The 20,651-nt window shown below is 36.1% G+C and overlaps 1 protein-coding gene across 3 annotated transcripts in view; it reads left to right on the top strand.

Moving 5' to 3' along the window:
• Lrrn1 (leucine rich repeat neuronal 1) overlaps window positions 1-20,427 on the top strand; it is a 42,320-nt gene extending 21,893 nt beyond the window's left edge. For all 3 annotated transcript variants that reach the window (XM_033757000.1, XM_010608725.3, XM_033757001.1), the window contains one exon: window positions 13,275-20,427. In XM_033757000.1, the coding sequence (XP_033612891.1) occupies window positions 13,538-15,691 (2,154 nt within the window). In that variant the 5' untranslated portion in view covers window positions 13,275-13,537 and the 3' untranslated portion in view covers window positions 15,692-20,427. The remainder of the gene's footprint in view (window positions 1-13,274) is intronic.
• Window positions 20,428-20,651: the final 224 nt, after the last annotated feature.

Genomic DNA, 20,651 nt, shown 5'->3' on the forward strand with positions numbered 1-20,651 from the left:
TCATCAGCACCTCTTTATTGAATCTCTTGAATGGAGACTGACTCCAGATTTCAGTAGTCTAGAGAAAGGATGAATCAGAAGATAGCTCTTTCTTGACCATGAGCGTTACTATAGATGGGCACGAGATTTGTGCTAAATTGCAAAGTTGTTTCTTTAAAGTAAGTCAACCCACTTTCCAGTCCCCCTTCCGTCTCCCTTAGACAGAAGCTATCTTTCAATACATTTTCTTACTCTTAACCTCACTGTTCCTAGAAGTCATTCCTCAATTTTAGAGAACACAAACTTGCATTTCAGATATCTAGCAGGTTGGTAGTTATAGTTCCCTGTTTTGATTGATTTTGCTTATTTGGATGACTTGCCGCCCTATATCATTTTGGAGGCCTTCCCACCAAGATCACTGGATGCAAGCAGTTAGATGGGGATGGCCTTCGACCTTCAAGGAGCCAACATGGAGGATGATCAAGACACATTCACTGAAGGCCAGCATTACAAAAGAAGAGAAACTACCACACCCACATAGCATGAATAGGAGTGATCCATTTTCTAAATAGGTATCAACCAACTGGGTGGGGGACCAAGACCTTCCAAGAAAGATCCCTGACCCACCCCTTACCACTGAAAATCCTTGCTCATTCCTTGTAAGCTGAATATTTGACTTGCTTTCCATTTGATCCCCATTTAGTCAATACCTAAGCAACTATGCTTGTTGTAATCTTGCTGGTTGAAAAAAATTTTCTCTCACCTTGAACCTGCCTCATCTTGTGGCTTTGCCCCGTAAAATGCCATTGAGAAGCAAGATCAGTGGGCAACCCACTTTCTGGTCCCACTTCTGTCTCTCTTAGACAACAACTATCTTTCTCTCAAAAATTTTTCCTACTCTACTCTAAATAAATACTACTTTAAATAAATAAATAATACTCTAAATAAATAAATAAGGCTTATAAGAGCTTAGAGTTTATATCACCGGATATATAGAAGAAATGCAGTAGGATTATGAATATTTGTCAGCTTAAAACTGTTTTCATATTTGGGGACCAAGTAAACACATGTATTGAACGCCCTTTAGTAGATGCTAGGCCCAGTGCTTGCCTTGCGGTGACAAACGGTAAGCAAGACAAAAGCAAGTTCTTTGTCCCATGAGACTCACACTCTTATACTGGAAGATTAAAATATTGGCAAGACTCTGCCTAAACAGGGTGGGGTAGAGAAGGGATGCAGTTTGGGTTGTGGCCTTGGATGGCCAGATTCAATAGAACTTTTGCCTCTCTACTGGCTCTAAGACTTTGGCCAGATTATTTCATTTGCCAAGTGACCATTTTGTCATCCATAAAAATAGGATAAATAATGGTACTCTCTAATAGTATTATGAGTATTAAATTAAATAACTTATGTAAAACTCAGTATAGTGCATGCAGTAAAAGACTTAATAACCACTATGTGCTGTTATTCTTAGAACTACCACTCAGCCAAAACTACCCTGCAGTGAACTATAAGACAGAAAATTAGCAGTATCTATAAGGTTAAAAAATACTGTTATTTCAAAAGGATTCTTCTTATCCTCTTTGGTATAACAATTTAATTTCCTTAGTTTACTTTTTAGTCTTTGCAGGAAGAATAGCTAAAATGAGTCAGGCAGGTGACTCACACCTGTAATCCTTGTACTCTGGGAGGCCAAGGCAAGAGGATCACAAGTTCAAACCCAGCCTGTACAACTTAGCAACTCAGGGAGACTGTCTCAAAATTTAAAAACTTAAAAGGGCTAGGAATATAGCTCAGTGTGAAAGCCCTAGGTTCAATCCCCAAAACACAAGGTGGGAGGACTAAAATGGACATATAAATGCTTTGGTAAATGCCTATCTTCTGGTTTTTGTTTGTTGGTTTATTCTGTGTGTTTTATTCTGATATTTTGTTTTGGTTATTTGAAGGGTGTAACTTGTTTGGAACAGTACTTTCCCAAGAAAGGAATGTGGAAGTGATCTGTGTGCCATTTATCCTTTAAATGTAAAATCTATGTACATTTTAACACAATGCTTGCAAAGGAAAGTCCTTTAAATAGGGTTACCATTTAATTGCAAAGTTGAAATCCTAAGAAACTAGAATACATAGATTTAACTAGCATTTTCTCATTAAAATAAATGTGACTTCTTTAACATTGTTTTTCAAAATACAGTCTGGAAATGAATTGGCAAATGAAGGCTAGGTTTTGAAAGCAGTCATGTCATTCCTGGGCCTTTTGCAGAATAGGTCATCCTGAGACCTTCTTAAGAAGACACGTACTTTCAAAAATTACATGTATATCATAATTAAAAGAGTTTAAAAATCTGAAACCTGCCATATATTCATCTAAATATCAATGAAAACTAAACTGCCAATGTTCTAAAATATTTCTAGTATTCTATAAATCTACCTCACAGATAGAAAGTATCTCTGTGATATCCAAACTACTCAGTAAAGATGAACCACCTCTAGGTCTGTGATATGTCAAGCTAAAATCATTTGAGAAAAATCTCTTGCCTTTAAGAGCTATAAATGAGGCCAGGCAGCTGACCTATACTTTGGATACTTCATGATAGATCCATCCATTTGATGCAAAAATCACAGATACTTTGAACAGATCATATGCCATGTACAAGATGATATTCAGATCATGGGCTTTAGAATGAGGATGATTCAATTTGGATCTTGCCTCCATAGCTTTCTAGCTGTGTCTCTTGATCAAATTACTTAATACATATCTCCATACATCATTTTCTTCAGTGTAAAAAGGAAACAGTCATAGTACCTACCTTCTGGGGATATTGAAAGGAAATAAAGCACCAAATAAGTTTAGGTTTAAAAAGAAGGAGGAGGAGGAGGAGGAGGAAGGAGAAGGAGACTGTCCCAGATAATTATCAGGAGACATTAATGTCCTTGTTGGGAGAGTAGATGATGTTAGACTTTTCAGCTCCTGGCTCTAATTCTCTAAATTGGAGATTCCAAAGGGCATTTGTATTTGAGATCCTGCTGTGCCTGAGGCACCGCTGAAGACACTTTTTCCTTTAATTCTCACAACATGCATTAAGAGCTAGATATAATATGGTCTCTTAAAGGAGGAAAAAGTGAAGGACCACAGAAATGGAGCAATGTGTCACAGGTACAACTGGTGGTTCCAAGATATGGACCCAGGTCTGTCTGCTCCTTGAGACTATATTCCTTTCTTTTTTTTCAAGAAACAAAGGTAGACATAATTTCTCTAAAGAAGCCCCAAACACTTAGAATCACAGGCTGGAGATCCTTCCTCATCATCTAGTTTCAGCCCAACTTCATCATTTACAGACAACAAGGACAACTGATGCACTCTAAGTTGAAGGCAATCCCCAACATAAGAACTCAGGTTCTGTGACTCTTATGTTATATACCGGTCTTTGTACCATCTTATTTCTTAAAATACCTAAGAACCAGAAAGGATTCAAAGCCAGTCAGTCTTAGGGCATAGGCCCTATGTTCTATGATCTACTGGTTCACATAGAGACCAGATCTCTCTGAAAAAAAAAAAAAATAGGAATGATCATGCTCTATCAGTCTTGTTTTTGTTGTTATAACAAAAATCTCTTTATAAAAAAAAAAAAAGAGGTTCATTGTTGAAGTCCAAGGAATGAAAATCCAAGATTGGAAGCCCCATTGGTTCAGCCTCTAATGAAAACCTGATGGCAGAACATGACGGTAGGAACACATGCAAGAGGACGAGAACACATGGCAAGGTAGGAAGCAGAATCTGGGGTCAGACTCTGGCTTTATCATAACTCCAGGAGGCCAGTATTCCCTTCTGAGGTCAGGAATTTAGGAACCTCTCACTGGTCCCCACCTCCAAGTATCACCACCTTGGCACCAAGCTACCAACGCATGATTCTTGAGGGGATCAAGCAATGTCCAACCATAGCAAATACTTCATACTATATGCATTCAAGTCATTCAGTGCAGTGGTTAGTGCATAGAAAGTCTTTTGTGTCTTGGTAAAGTTAGCTACATTCATAAGGCCTCCCCTATTTTACATGCTTGCTTTCAATGCCTACTCATTTTCAGATCCTCTTTACTCTTACACTTTTTCCAACACACAATCTATTACCAAATTAAAAGAAGTTTAATTTATGCAAATTAAACTTGAAATCTAACTGTGCTCACATAGAACAGATCAACCATTACGATCAATTCATTGCCATGTTTTTTTTGAAATCAATGAACATTGTTTAGTTGTTGATTAATTTATTGGAATAAGCTGGCCAACAGCATGTTTGATTGATCTGTTTACCCCAACCATAATTTACAATGGTCAAGATGCAGGACACCAAAGAAAATAAGCCACTACATTATCCCTACATAGAATGATGCTTTTCTATACTAAGTATAAATGGTTGAATAATAGAATAACAAAGGCTAATGTCCTTGAAAGAGTTTTCAACCTACCCAAGTGATAAACAATACAAATTTAAAGTAATCTTATGCTAAGTAAATAAGTGTGAGATTCTGTAAGAACTAGTGTGCTTAGAAATTGAAAATGGACTCAGGGTTGACTTCCAAAAATATAACCTCACCTTTGTGAGGTGTATTCTATAAAATGAGGGGATATTTTAGACATGCCTGGTAATCTATAAAATCTTCTCCAGTTTTGTGTTTCTGCATATTTCACTGGGAGAGTAACCTGCTTGCCTTTCATTATTTGGAACCCAGTCAGAATCTAAAGTTGATGTTATTCCCATGGCTCTCCCACAAGCACCCTCCTGACCATGCCAAGCCACCTACTTGGATCTGGATTTGTGCCAGTTGGCACCAGGATTTAGGCTTTTCATTTTTCTTTTGTTCTTAAATTTTGGGGGGGTATTTCTTCGGTCCACCCAGTTCAGCCTTGCCCTGTTTACCATGCCTAGCCAACCCCACTGAAAGGGCTAATGTGCTGGCCATGCCCAGTTCCTCTTAGGAACTGAATGAATTGTGACCTTAGCTTTTATGCTCGACTTGGAGACCAGCTGCGCCTTTGGGCTTTTCTCAGAGATTCTGGCTGGGACTGCACCTGCAGTGTGATAGATTTGCCCTGCCCTGAAAGAGGAAAGAAAGTGAGGGTGAATCAAAAGATCGCTTGTGTCCATCCCTCTTTGCACACTAATATGTTTATACTACCCAAGCAAATAAAAGCGTTTTGGAATGTCTATTAAATAATAAAAATAATAAATACAACAGAAAGGAAGTAAAAAAAAGGGAAAGAACAATCATTTTTCTTTGAGAACCATAAAAGCCACCACAGAAATTTCAAGTGGACTTAGAAAACAATGAATTGGGATCAAGGCATGTCAAATATATTTTGTTTCTCAGCCAATTAACAGGGGCAATTTGGATCACCTATGAAGCCTAAGGTTGTCTGTCTTTAAAAGTACATTTTCCATAGGAAAAGTAATAAAATGAATTGTTGTAATGTAATTTTTTTTAAAAAGCTATAATGAAGCTTTCTTCAGAATAAAGACTCACAGCTTAATAAACTGGGTTTATAATTACCATTTTTTTCATATGGAATATCTGCCCATATTTTAAATTCATATCTAATAATCTAGTTATCAAATTCTTTAGTGCAGCATTATAAGTGATCAAATTATTATACTTAAATAATTCAGAGGTTGTAAACTGGCCACAGGCTGTAAAAGGAAGGCACGTAAATTTGCTTGGCCTACCCAGCTAATACATTTTGGATGCCATTTGGATTTTTACATGACCACTGCTTTCTATTTTGTTAGACCCAATTGCTTTAGACTACTTGGCCTTAGAGGTCACAGAGTTTAAGATTCTTGAAATAATCGAGCTTCATCCTTATACAATATTTCAACAACAGTAAGGAAGAAGCAAGGCTTGCTTCTCTGAAAATATCTGGAAGTACAGTTTTGCATGACACCAGGGGACTGGGTGGTTATGACTACTAATTTCGGCTTGGGAAGCTATGACTACTTTTCCTCTCAACATACTAACCATAGGATAAATAGGACAAAAAGTTATGTGACTTGTTCAAGGTCACCCAGAAAGTTTAGGGTGAAGCCAAAATTGAGAATATCTTCCCTGGCAGACATCCTCATTCTTTTGCTCAGCTCCACTCAGACAAGCTGTTGTACTGCTTGCTGATGGATAACGTGAGTCCTCAGTTCCTTATACTAAAGAGCCTCAGCAAACTCTATTATGTCTCTGCAAGGGGATACACTTTATTTTTTTAATTAATTATAGAGACTATTTTAGCTCTTCCTCCTATACAGACCCTGCAGCTGCAATCACTGACATATACAACAGGGTGTTTGGCTTTGGAAATGTGTGATCTAGGAACATAATTCTGGAAAATGATCAGACAGAAATCTAAAAGGTCAGGCCAGGGATTTAGCTCAGTGGTTTCACCGCCTGCCTCACAAATGCAAGGTCCCGAGTTTGACCACCGGTACCAAAAAAAAAAAAAAGTCTAAAAGGTCAGAAAGGATAAGGGGCCAGATAAAAGTCTAAACTAATGTTTTTGAGAATAGTCTACGTATTTTAATTATTTTCGTTGTTTTCTTCCCCTCCCATCCCTCCCTGCTTTCTCCCACTCTTGTTCCCCATCCCATTTTACAAAAGCTCTATTTCCATTTTTTCCTTCAATTCTTTTTTCTATCATTTTCCCTTTCCTCCTGCCTCCCTCTCCTGTCTCTTCTTTTCCTTCCCATTTGAATCATTAGGTACTGCAAACATGCAATAAAAAATTGAAAATAGTATATACCCAAGATAAAAGCAAAAAAAATGTCTGCAGATTCAGCATTCACAATGCACTTGCAAAGCCTTCTTTCCTTCCCAGGGAAACAAAACATACTGTCCATAAAGAATCTGCTCTGATCTCTTTATATGGCTCCACCTGCAATTACCATCTAAGTTAAAGTTCAGAATTTATAGTTGATTATACCACAAAAGGCACCCTGTCCCAAGTTCAACTACCTTGCTACTTGTTTTTATCCTCAACACCCATAAAAGACTCATTGAATGAGACAACAAAACTGCAAATAACAGCTAACATCTTTGGGGCACTTATTACACGTCAGGCTCTATGCCAAAAGCTTTATGTTTAATGTCTCATTCTAATTCTCACCACTTTTGCAAAGCAGGTTTTAGGATCTCTGTTTTCTTTTCTAAGGAAACGAAGATGGCTAAAGTTTTATTTACTTGTCCAAGGTCACAGAGCTAAATTTGAAACCAAGTCTGTGTCTCCAGGAGCCACACTCCTCTTAACTCTAAGCTATTGTTTCAAAAACTTGAAGCCCTTGCAAGTATTAACAATCAGCACTTATACCTACAGCAGAAGTCAGGGTGGCCCCTCAAGCACAGGGGGAGCCTTTTCCAAATTCAGCCCACAGAGTGGAGTCTGGCTTCCCAAGTCAGTAGTTACAGGAGAGTTTGTATTAAAACAGTGCTTTTTTGTTGTTGTTGTTTTAATCTTATAGGGTCCTAACAAAAGGCGAATTGGGCAAAAGACTTCTCCATTACTGAAGACATTCCCAAAAGAAAATACACAAATTTAAATCCTGTGTTAGCTCTGGATCTACTTGGAGTGGATCTTAGTTACTTTTCTCTCATTGCTGAGACAGAATGCCCAACACCCAAAGTTAAAAGGAAAGAGGTGTATTTATCTCACAGTTTATGGAGGTTTCATTACATAATCAGCTGGCTCCAAAGGAGGGGCAGAGGGACAACAGTTCATGAGCAGTGGAAGACAGCAGAAGCAACAAAAAACCTTAACAGCATGTTTCTGACCCATTTATCTATCCAGACTACCAGGAATAGGGCAGTGCCAAACCAATCACTAACATGTAGTGATTTAGTAATCACGCACCCTGAATCCAAGCATCACACATTCTAAATTCAGCCACCCCTCAAAAAGAAAGCCTCACCTCATCTGCATGAGGCTTTGGGGGAACATCCAAATACAAGCTACAACAGAGTCTGAGAGATCTAAAAGAATGATTTTTCAGAATGTGTACTACATAGTATGAATTTGTCCATCAATGAAAGAATGCATATAAAAGCAGATATCTTGAAAGTCATTTTTCTTCATTTTGAAATTAAAAAAAAAAGCTCTTCATGACTACACCATCAATGAGATAATGCTAATGTCTACATTGCAAGGTTATGGGGTTTTGTTGGGTGTTGTGGTACTCATTGAGCCTTGGGCCTCATACATGTCAAGCAATTACTCTACTACTGAGCTACATCCACAGCTGAGCTTTGTGTCTTATGATTTCCTTGCCTACATAGGGCTTTATTTTGGCTCTAATGCAGTACTTGATCTCTGGATTTCTGACCTTATTGTTCCAATAATATTAGTTGAAAATATAATAATAATGACCTTTCCAAATACCCGCCTTACCCAATGGCCCTAAAGAGATTTGAACATTCCCAATCTCCCACTGACCCTCAAACTTAATGAAGTCCCAGAGATTCATATAAGTATATGAGGGCCCACTATGGGCTAGAATTTTTCCAAAGTTCTAGGCTGAACAATTTCACCTAGTTACTTTAGTTATAATTTTCATTGCTAAACTATTATAATTAACCTTAGTATTAGCTATGAAAAGCAAGACATGAAGAATTTAAGTAATTTGTACAAGGTAACAGAGCCAATAAATGGAAAAGTCAGAGTTTGAATAAGATCACTTGGTCCTCCCAAGAGTTCCTTCTACAAGCTCAGAGCTATCTGATTTTTTAAAACAATAACAAGAATCTACACAATCATCAGGTTCTCGTGCCTATTTTTTCCTCAATTTCATAACAACATAATGCCTTAAATTCTACCACATATTGTTGTTTTAGCTGGCACACACCTGGGATCCCATCACTCCAGAGTCTGAAACAGGAGGATCAGCAGGAGATCAAGGCCAGCCTGGGATACATAATGAGGTTAAGGTCAGCCTGAATTACATAGTGAGATCTTGTCTCAAAACAAAACACACAAAATATTGTTGTTTTGTTAACTAACGTTCTATCTAAAAGAATTCTATAGGAAAAATGAGTTAGGGCCAAGGTCACTAATAGTGATGACCATCCATTCCAGTGCCTTTGGAATTTTATATTAGAAGAGAATGTCTCAACATATCTTATTATCAAATGTAACTGTGTAATTATGGGCCTCTTTTGAAATGTGTCCCCTGCCAATTCTGGGCCTTCACAGCCAGGGCTGGTAATTTAAAGGACTGTTTCTTAAAACTGTCAGATTTGTTTGTGGAACATCATTTTGGTAATTAGCAGGATTTTTTTTTTTCCTCACATTTGACAGATTTAGCCAGTCAGGCCTAAAATACAGCCATTTTACTTTTAAAAATCTACTCCAGCAATTTTTTTCTTGTTGCAAAATTTAAGATAATTATATAGGATAAAAGTTGTCCTGAATTATAATGGCTTTCCTTTTATTTACTTTGGTTAAAAAGGCATAACATTAAATTTATATTTCCCATGTTTAAGTATATAGTTCAGTTGTGCTAAGTATATTCATACTGTTGTACAACAGATCTCTAGAAATTTTTCATCTTTCAAAACTGAAACTGTATTCATTACACGCTAACTCTCCCCAACTTTTAGCAACCTTCTTTTTCTGTGATATTGACACCTTCAGATACTTTATAAAAAGAGAATTATACAGTATTTATCTTTTTGTGACTAGCTTATTTAGCAGTGTTAGCAAGTTTCATCCATATTGTAGCATATAACTGGATATCTTCCTTGTTTAAAGCTGCACAATATTCTACTGGATGTACATTTGTCCCTTAATATCCTTGAAATTGTTATCAAGGAAGACTTTTCCCCACCCTTCCCCTGAGGCCAAGATGCATGGATGCTCATGTCCCTTATATAAAATGGTACAGTGTTTACATATAATTTATGCACATCCTCTTGTAAACAGTACTTTACATCATCTCTAAATTACTTATCATATTTAATTCATTGATGTAAATTCTATTTAAGTAATTAATGTTCAGGAAATAGTGACAATAAAATAACCATCAATACCTGTTCAGTACACACATTTTTTTTGCTGAATATTTTCAGTCACAGGTTGTTTGAATCCACAGATGTGAAACTCATACATACCAAGAGCCAACTATATATATGTATGCCACATTTTCTTTATCCACTTATCAGTCAGTGAATATCTGAGCTGTTTGCACCTCTTTGTAATTGTGAATAATGTCATAATAAACATGAGTATGCAAATATTACTTTTAATTCTTGCCTTGAATTATTTTGAATGTATACCTAAAGGTGGGATTGCTGGATCATATGGTTATTGTTTTAATTTTTTGTTTTAGAAAACTCCATATTATTTTCTGTAATGGCTATACCATTTACACATTTTGAGTTCTTGTTAGTATATGTTATAACCTAATGGCCCAACATTTTACTTTTCATATGGATATACTTTTCCCAACACCCTATGTGGAAGACACTGTCCCTTCTTCTATAGTTTGATATCCTTGTAAAGGATCATTTTAACAAAGATCAAAATATAGAAAGATTCATTTCTGATTCTCTGTTCCATTTGTCTGTGTCTCTTGAGCACCTCCTTTTGTATTATAAAGTTTGTCTTCCTGTTTCCAAAGGAACCAAATTCCTCTTTGAGAGAGAAAAAAATGTCTTTCTTCTATGTTTGATACAATAATCTGACATTCTGTTTTTCTATGGCTGGTTAGTTGATTTGTTTGCTTGTTTGTTGAGGTGTGTATGTCAGACATATTAAATATTCCAATGCAATGATCTCAAATCATATAATTTAAACTAAAATAGAGCATTACCCATGACAATATTGAAACTATAGCCCCACAGATGCTAATTTCCAGTAGTAATAGACTGCTTTGGGATTGTTTCATACAACTTGAATACATATTTGATTTCCTGAAACATTTTCTTAAATTTGGTCAAAACCTAAAAATTAGTTGAAATTCCATCTCAAGAGTATGAAAGGTAGATTTATTCTTTTGGCTATTTTGAATTAAGATAGAAGAATAACCTGTGACAGAAATTTTTTTAATGTTTATTGTGGCCTTTGCACTTAGAAATATAGTGGAATAAATTTATAGAGTTAATGCTGTTTGCAAAATGTTATTCTCTGAAATGTGTTTTCAGTTTATATAATTTCTGTTAAAAGTGAGAGTCAGGTAGTTTTATAATATTGAAAAGTTTTGCAAATACATAATGGATGGCAAAATAACCAGATTTGGAAGTAAAGTGGGAGGAAAGGAACATCAAATATTTCTTCCCCACAAAGACTAGCAAGATTCCAGCATCACGTAACATATTCATTTTATCTCAGATTTGCCTGAATCTTGATTGGATGATATTATCTCATAGACCAGTTATAAGGCTTGCATATTTTTTAAAACAACAGAAAGCTGCAAGATGTTTATTCCCATTAAAATATGACATAACTATATAATTTTTATTACTGGCTGTTTGTATTATACTTTTTTGTCAATCATAAGGTAACTATATTTCTCAAAATAAAAAGATAACATGAAGTGAGACACTGTTATGTGTTGAACATTGGACTTTAAACACACTATATGCAGTTTTATTGACTCCTTCTAGAAAATACTAGTGACAGTTCCTTCATTGCTAAAAGCTAAAGTGCATTATGACAATAAAAAAATTAAGAAAATATATTAACTCTACTTTCAATATTTTGCAAGTGACTGTCCCAATCTTGGAAAAACAAAACAACCATACTGGATATATTATGCCTTTTTTTTTTTTTTTTTTCGTGGTAATGGAGATTAAACACAGTACCTTTGCACTGAGCTGCATCCCCAGACCTTTTTATTTTTCATTTTGAGACAGGATCATGCTAAATTGCCCAGGCTGGGCTCAAATTTGCCATCTTTCTGCCTCAGAAACCCAGAGGGCTGGGATTACAGGTGTGTACTACAATGTCCAGCTTTTTATACCTGATTGGTACTCAGAAAACTAGAAACATTAACTATGAGTTTTTACAAGCCAGTGAGCAATACTACGTATTTGACCTCAGAGGATTTTATTAAAACCAATAGATGATGGCTAATAAAAATCAAATATCCTTAGCTTTCCTACTTTAGTTTTCCTTGGACAACCACTGCTTAGCTAAAACACAATGGGTGAGAGATACAATAACATGATAATAACAAATATAATTAACTTTTATGAGCTTTCAATGTTCCAGTCAGTCACTATGCCAAGAGCTTTATATAGATTCCTATAATTCTTAGTAATCTTGTAAGAGGTAGTTTTATGACAAAGCTTATTTTCTAAATTGAAGAAATTATGGCTTCAAGAGATTATGTAACATATCCATGATTTACAACTGTTTAGTTACCAGTGACATTCCCATGAGATTAATAAAACTATGTATGTGGTATATATTTATATCACATATATTTGTGTATTACGCATATTTGTGTTTTTAATGAAGACTGGTGGTATGATAGAATAGAGTCCTTTTATTTATTCAGTCAAAGTTAGACGCAGCTACTAGAACCTAGGAAAAACTGATGTCTTATTTTTATGATTCTGTTAATTTAAATTAATCTTTTACAAAAAAATAAATCTAGAAAAGCTTTGGCTGAATATGTCTTACAGAATGTACCATTTGGAGAAGAAAGAATTCCTAGAAACAAATGAGGTGTTAATTAAATGTAAATAATTAATAATACACTAAGCCTTTAATAAACTATTGTGGTTTACTTTTACTAGGAATTACCTTTAAACTTTTTGGAACCATAAATATATGTGGTATTTAAAGTCATCATTGTTTTTAAAGAAATAACATTTGCAAGTTTTTTTGTGTATTGCTAGTAAGAGTGTACATGTTTGTATGTACATATGTGTATGTGCAATGACTTTGTCCACTAGTACATGTTGTCCAAATTGTAAAAGTGAAGGACCACTGGTTTTAGTGTAGTGAAATGTATAAGACTATCCTACAGTTTAAAAGCTTATGTAAGGTAGGCATGGTGACACAAGGATCGCAAATTAAAACCCAGCTTGGGCTAAAACAACTTAGTGGGACCTTGTCTTTAAAAAAGGGAGGGAGCAGAGGGAGATGTAGCTCAGTACTATAAAAAAAAAAATACTTAAAAGTCTACTTGGTTATTTTGAATGCATTTCGGATACTTCTTTTATTAGATTTGTGAGTGACTATGCCATGTTAGTAAAAAGAAAGGTAACAATGTAGAAAAGATATGGAATAAACGTAATATCTTTCCTAATCTAATTTTCAGACACATCTCTGGACTTTGATTTGGCTGAAGACTTGTGCACATACCTGGAATAGAGAAACACAGTTAAAAGACTTCAAATTATCTCCTGCCTCTTGAAAAGTCCAGAAAACCATCCTTTTGGACTGTGGAATTCTGTAAATTTCAACCAAGACATTGCTTGAATGTTTACATTTTCTCCTTGCTGTCTTACTTTTCGCTGTATAGTGTTCGCATTTTGTTAAAACTCACGAGTATCCCGAGTTGAGCTTGTTCAGCAAACCGGCATGGCTAGGATAAACATAGTAGTAGCAGCGGTTTACCGATTGGTGCTGAGCTTGCTAACGACTTCACTAACCGAGTCTTCCATATTGAATAATGAGTGTCCACAACTTTGTGTATGTGAAATTCGTCCCTGGTTTACTCCACAGTCCACATACAGAGAAGCCACCACTGTTGATTGTAATGATCTCCGCTTAACAAGAATTCCTAGCAACCTTTCCAGTGACACGCAAGTGCTTCTCTTACAGAGCAATAACATTGCAAAGACTGTGGATGAACTTCAGCAGCTTTTCAACTTGACTGAACTAGACTTCTCCCAAAACAACTTTACAAATATTAAGGAGGTAGGACTGGCAAACTTGACCCAGCTTACTACTCTGCATTTGGAGGAAAATCAGATTACAGAGATGACTGATTACTGTCTGCAGGACCTCAGCAACCTTCAAGAACTCTACATCAACCACAACCAGATTAGCACTATTACTGCTAATGCCTTTTCAGGCTTAAAAAATCTTTTGAGGCTTCACCTGAATTCCAACAAATTGAAAGTTATTGATAGTCGCTGGTTTGATTCTACACCCAACCTGGAAATTCTCATGATTGGGGAAAATCCTGTGATTGGAATTCTAGATATGAACTTCAAACCTCTCTCAAATTTGAGAAGCTTAGTTTTGGCAGGAATGTATCTCACTGATATTCCTGGAAATGCTTTGGTGGGCCTTGATAGCCTTGAGAGCCTGTCTTTTTATGATAACAAACTGGTCAAAGTCCCTCAACTCGCCCTGCAAAAAGTTCCAAATTTGAAATTCTTAGACCTCAACAAAAACCCCATTCACAAAATCCAAGAAGGAGACTTCAAAAACATGCTTCGTTTAAAAGAGCTGGGAATAAATAATATGGGAGAACTCATTTCTGTGGACCGCTATGCCCTGGATAACCTGCCTGAACTCACAAAGTTAGAAGCCACCAATAACCCCAAACTATCTTACATCCATCGCTTGGCTTTTCGAAGTGTTCCTGCCCTGGAAAGTTTAATGTTGAATAACAATGCTTTGAATGCTGTTTACCAAAAGACAGTAGAATCCCTTCCCAATTTGCGTGAGATCAGTATCCACAGCAATCCCCTCAGATGTGACTGTGTCATCCACTGGATTAACTCCAACAAAACAAACATCCGCTTCATGGAGCCCTTATCCATGTTCTGTGCTATGCCCCCTGAATACAGAGGGCAACAGGTGAAGGAAGTTTTAATCCAGGATTCAAGCGAACAGTGCCTCCCAATGATATCTCATGACACATTCCCAAATCATTTAAACATGGATATTGGCACAACAGTTTTACTAGACTGTCGGGCCATGGCTGAGCCAGAACCTGAAATTTACTGGGTCACTCCCATTGGAAATAAAATAACTGTGGAAACCTTTTCAGATAAATACAAACTAAGTAGTGAAGGTACATTGGAAATTTCTAACATACAGATCGAAGACTCTGGAAGATACACATGTGTTGCCCAGAATGTCCAAGGGGCAGACACTAGAGTGGCAACAATTAAAGTTAATGGAACTCTTCTGGATGGCACCCAGGTGCTGAAAATATATGTCAAGCAGGCAGAATCTCATTCCATTTTAGTGTCCTGGAAAGTTAATTCCAATGTCATGACATCAAATTTAAAATGGTCATCTGCTACCATGAAGATTGACAACACCCACATAACATATACAGCTAGGGTCCCAGTAGATGTTCATGAATACAACCTAACACATCTACAGCCTTCTACAGATTACGAAGTGTGTCTCATAGTGTCCAATCTTCATCAACAGACTCAAAAGTCATGTGTAAATGTCACAACCAAAAATGCCGCCTTCGCCCTGGACATCTCTGATCAAGAAACCAGTACAGCCCTCGCTGCAGTAATGGGGTCCATGTTTGCAGTCATTAGTCTTGCATCCATTGCCGTGTACATTGCCAAAAGATTAAAGAGAAAAAACTATCACCATTCACTAAAAAAGTATATGCAAAAAACATCTTCAATCCCACTGAATGAGCTGTACCCACCACTCATTAACCTCTGGGAAGGAGACAGTGAGAAAGACAAAGATGGTTCTGCAGACACCAAGCCAACCCAGGTCGACACATCCAGAAGCTATTACATGTGGTAACTCAGTGAATATTTTGCTTCTGGTAGTAAGGAGCACAAAGACATTTTTGCTTTATTCTGCAAAAGTAACAAGTTGGAGACTTTTGTATTTCTGACTTTGCTAGTTTTTGGCAGAGTGGAGAGGATGGGTGGATATTTCAAATTTTTTTAGTATAGCGTATCGCAAGGGTTTGACACGGCTGGCAGCGACTCTAGGCTTCCAGTTAGTGTTTGGTTTTTATTCTTATCATTATTATGATTATTATATTATTATTTTATTTTAGTTGTTGTGCTAAGTTCAATAATGCTGTCCTAACTACAATGCTCAATAAAATGATTAATGACAGGTTGGGGTTCCCCTCTGCTTTTACCAGTAGCATGACCCCTTCTTCAGAAGCCATCAATAGAACTATGTCCTCCAAAAAGCTAACATACAGTGTCAAAGCAGCATAGAACCTTTTGTAGCAATCTAGTCTACAAACTTGTGATTCAAGAAGCTAAGACTAGACTTGTTACCTTTGTTGAATGATATTAGTTGACTGTACTGTAATGTTGTATCAACTGAATTGAATGTTCGCCTTTCAACAATGACTTTAGTTCTTCCTCTTTTTTTGTAATAGTTAAAGAGGCTTAGAACAAGCTAACAGGCAATAGAAATATGTATATCAGATTTTTTAATGTAACAAACTACACGTCAATTGTTACTTTATTCTTTTTATCTTTAGTAGACACTTTTAAAAAAAGATAATTTTGTTGTGTTTAACTCACCAACGTGGTATATAAAGAAAACAGAACTATAATAAATTAGTTTTGTTCTGATTTTTTAGAACACTTGCAATAATGTATCATTTATAGTTCTTGCTGATTGCAGTGGTAATATTTTTCACATCTATGGAAACAGCAATCAATAAATCAGCCAAAGCATGTTGTCTTTGAAAGTTAGGCTCTAAAAATTTTGAATTCTATTTCTAAGGAAAGAAGTATCTATTTTAATTAAGACATTTTAACAAATAGGATTTTTATATTTTAAATATTACTGACCAGAACCTAATGGGGAGTTCATACAAGGAAAAAAAGTATATTACTTTATCCCATGCATGCATAACTGAACATGATCATACATATATGCTATATTAGGTGATACAATATCTGTCCTTTTCTGAAAGAGTTGAGACCTAATGTTTCTCAAAATTTCTACATTTTTCCATTCAAGTATAAAACAGTTATGGAGTGTTTCAAACTGTACTACACTATTCCTTTTAACAGCTGTCCATGTGCTTAAACTCTTATTAGTCTGTATATTAGTGTGAGACAAGTAAATGATCAATAGAAAACAGAATAATTTCTGTATGGTTAGCATTTTTCATCCAAATACTATATACACAGAACTGGCAGAATTAGATGTTTCAAAATTACACAGATGTGGCTATGTGAATTTTAGAATAAAGGGAGCTAAGTTTAGGTATAATATCATTTCCACAAAGGGTATAGGGAGGAGACTTGAATATATAGGTAGAGTACAAAAGACTCATTTGAAAATTGGAATTGATAGGCAGAGAAATAAAGAAAGTCTGTTCCACATGGCAGCTGCTGCCATGGACATGCTGTTAGACCAGGAATGATGAGATTGTAAAAAAGGGACTAAGAGGAAACAGGTGCCAGATGAGCAGAATGAAGGAAAAGGGAGCAGAAAGAAGTCCAGATGATCACCAGGCTGAGAGATTTCTTTGTCAAATTCCTGTTTTATGAAACACTTAAAAAATAACCACTTTTCCTTCCCATTTCTAAGGGGGTTGGGAGAGAATTTCAGACACTATTGCAAGCTGAAACAGAAAAACTGTGAGTATCTAAGCTAGAAACATCCCCTGCCACAGCCCTCATTTGTGGATGCCACGGATAGCTTATAACTGGCTGAGGTTAAATTCTCCTGCCTGTTTAGAACTCTGCACTCCACTGATTTCTCCAAGCCCAGAAGCCTTCTAGAGTTTTGTACAGGTCTCTTCTACAGCTGTGAGCAAACTCCAGTGCCCCTGTATAAAAATTGCACCATATCTTCGAGTTCCTATTTACTCAGGATGAACTGCTGCACAAGACCAGATGAGAGGACCAAGAAAGTGTACGCATTGTTGGTGCTTCCAAGTACAATGTGGAAAACACAATTAGATGCGTGTTAGATGAAATCATGGTGCATTTCTTATGAGGGAATTCTTAACTTCACACATGGACCACTCAAGAACTTCTCAACTCAATCTGCAAACCATGACCCATGACAGCTTGCAGCTACAGGGAAGAGGCATTATGTATACCATAAAGTGATGATTTGACGGTAGTACAGAATGAGCACTTACATATTGGTGGATTAAAAAAAATAATTAACTCAATTATTTCGCCATTCTGAATATATAACAAGCACAAGAATATCGGAGTGCTTGTGTTAAGCCACTTCAGGGAATTTTCTTTTACTTTAAAAAAACAATTGAAGCTTATTTTTTTCCAGTATATATTAATGGGTTGGTTTTCACTTGATAGGAAGATGGCAGAACACTTTATTCACACTTAATTTAATTTGGTAAGACAGTCAGTGAAATTAGACATCAAACTAGGCCCTGGTTGTTAATGGAGGTTATATCACTTTTGTCAGTGAAGTGGCTATTATAGAGTACATTCTAATTTCACATTTTCCCTTTTGCTGCCTGCTGCCCTCAAGAGATGTAGTATATATCTAACTTGATTGTATAAGGCTATTTTTGGAGTAGTTTCTTAAGTCATTCCCTCATTTCCCCATTTAATTAATGACAAATCAAACTGATACCATTAATATAAAAATAAATGCAATGTGTGATTATCATTGCTTCTAATTTGACTGGCAAAAAGACATCATCTCCATTCTTCTGTAAAGAGTACCAAAGCCTATATGCTTAGGGCCAGGAATTTAGCTCAATGGCACTGCTTCTGCCTCACAAGCACAAGGTCCTGAGTTCAATCTATGGTACCAAAAACAAAACAAGGTCCATATGCTCGTTTGCTTGGTTTCTATTTATTCATTCATTAGTTAGGGATACTATAGTCAACTTTTTACTTAGTATTTGTTTTCTATATCTGTATTCTTTTTCCAAAGCATTTTGTTTTCATTATTGTTTTTACCCTTAGAGGGAAAAAACATAACACTTTGCTGGTAAAATCATATTTTCTGCCTTTCTGTTCATTATGAAGGAGAATTTAACTACTTCTGATGCATTCTAAGTACAACTGATAATAATGCTTTCTTCACCTCAGTCCTTTTATTCTCAACCTGTTTGCAAATAGACTTTTTTTCGCTGTTTAAATTCAAGAGATTAGCTGGTAGAAAATGTTTATTTAATGCAAAGTTTTAGAATCACCTTCTAGAGCTCTTGAATGATTTTGGCCTAGAACCTTTGAAGGACTTGATCTAATTTGGTCAGGACATGATTAATCTGTCTGTCCTCTGACTCTCTGACCCCTGCACCCTCACTGCTACCAGCTCCTCTCAGTAATTTAAACTGGAGATTTAATTATATGTATGAATAAGGAAGTGGTGAGGGATCTAATGATTGTTAATCCTTGCTGGCACAGCATATTCCAGCACAGGTTAACAGAACCAGATGGGTTTCTTTTATTCTAAAACTCCTCAAGTTCTTGATAGTACTAATAAAAGTATATAGTTTTTTTTTAACCATTATGTATCTCAGAGTACCCTTCTGCAGTACAGGTCCTAAGAAATTGAGGTTTTAATTTAATCCTAACAATAGTCTGGTAAAATGGATGCTATTCTTTCTAATCTACAGGTAAGAAAACTAAGACCCATAAGAATAAGCATTTGCCTGATACTATTAGCTCCGTAAGAGGGAGCCCATGATGGAGTCCCCTCACTTCTGGTTTTCTTTCCCTCCAACTAACCCCTCCTAAAGTGAAAGGAGGAACATCTATTGAAGGGTGGATGCTAGAAAACCCTGGGAAATGGCTGAACGAGTGAACAAAGAACTGTTAACGGGAAATGGCACCAAAGGCTTTCTTTATGTCTTAAAGCATGGTATGCTAATAATCTGTGAGATAAATTCAAACCGATGTTCATATCAGGATAAAATTTAATTCTAGTCTTCAGATGCCCCAAATTGCCCTCCCTATTACACATTCACAAAGTGTTAAAACTAAAAAAAAAAAATTAGGAAATTCCAAAGTCATTCTTGGCTTATGAAGCAATCATGGAAGTCCTACTTAAAACTACAACAAATTCCAACATTTAAAAGAGAAAATGTGAAGTTGATATACAATTAAGTGGTTCTAAGGATGATATCTGGCATCAAGAAATCACCCAGAACAGGTAGGAAACATACAGCTCTTGCATAATCACCAAATTTGTGAGTGTGTAATAGTATTTGGAAAATTCTGTCTTTTCCCCCAAAATCTGTTTAGATGCCGTAAGACATTAAAATGGCACAGATATTTTTCTAAATAAATGTAATTGTTCTTTCATAATACCCAATTTTTGTCAGTTATATACTACTTCAAATAAAGCAAAACCAGTGATACTCATGAATGTATGTCTAAACATAAACTGGATTGGATCGTGCCACCTCACCCCTTTCCACCTTAGCCTTTCATGCCTATAAGTTCAGACTAAGAGCAAATTTAAGCCTGGATCCTGACAGAATGATCATGAATTCCTAAAAGGCGGGGTATTCTTAATGAAAGTGGCATTTTTTTATTCATTAAGTTTATTGGTACATTTTAGGTATATAATATGATGATATTCATCATTGGGATCTTGGACCTTTACATGATGTATCTTGGTTCTCATTTTTTTGCCATTCCCTGCCCTCCCTTCACCCCCTCCACCCATCCTTATTTACAAAGACTTTTGTTTCTGTTTTTTTCTTTTCTCATTTTTTTTTTCATTTCCATAACTCTGCATATCTGTATGTCTCACTAATAGAAACAGAAGACCATATCACAGCAGGTAG

Source organism: Fukomys damarensis, unplaced genomic scaffold (genome assembly GCF_012274545.1).
Source record: "Fukomys damarensis isolate Sample0158 unplaced genomic scaffold, DMR_v1.0_HiC HiC_scaffold_28, whole genome shotgun sequence".
Taxonomy (NCBI): Eukaryota; Metazoa; Chordata; class Mammalia; order Rodentia; family Bathyergidae; genus Fukomys; species Fukomys damarensis.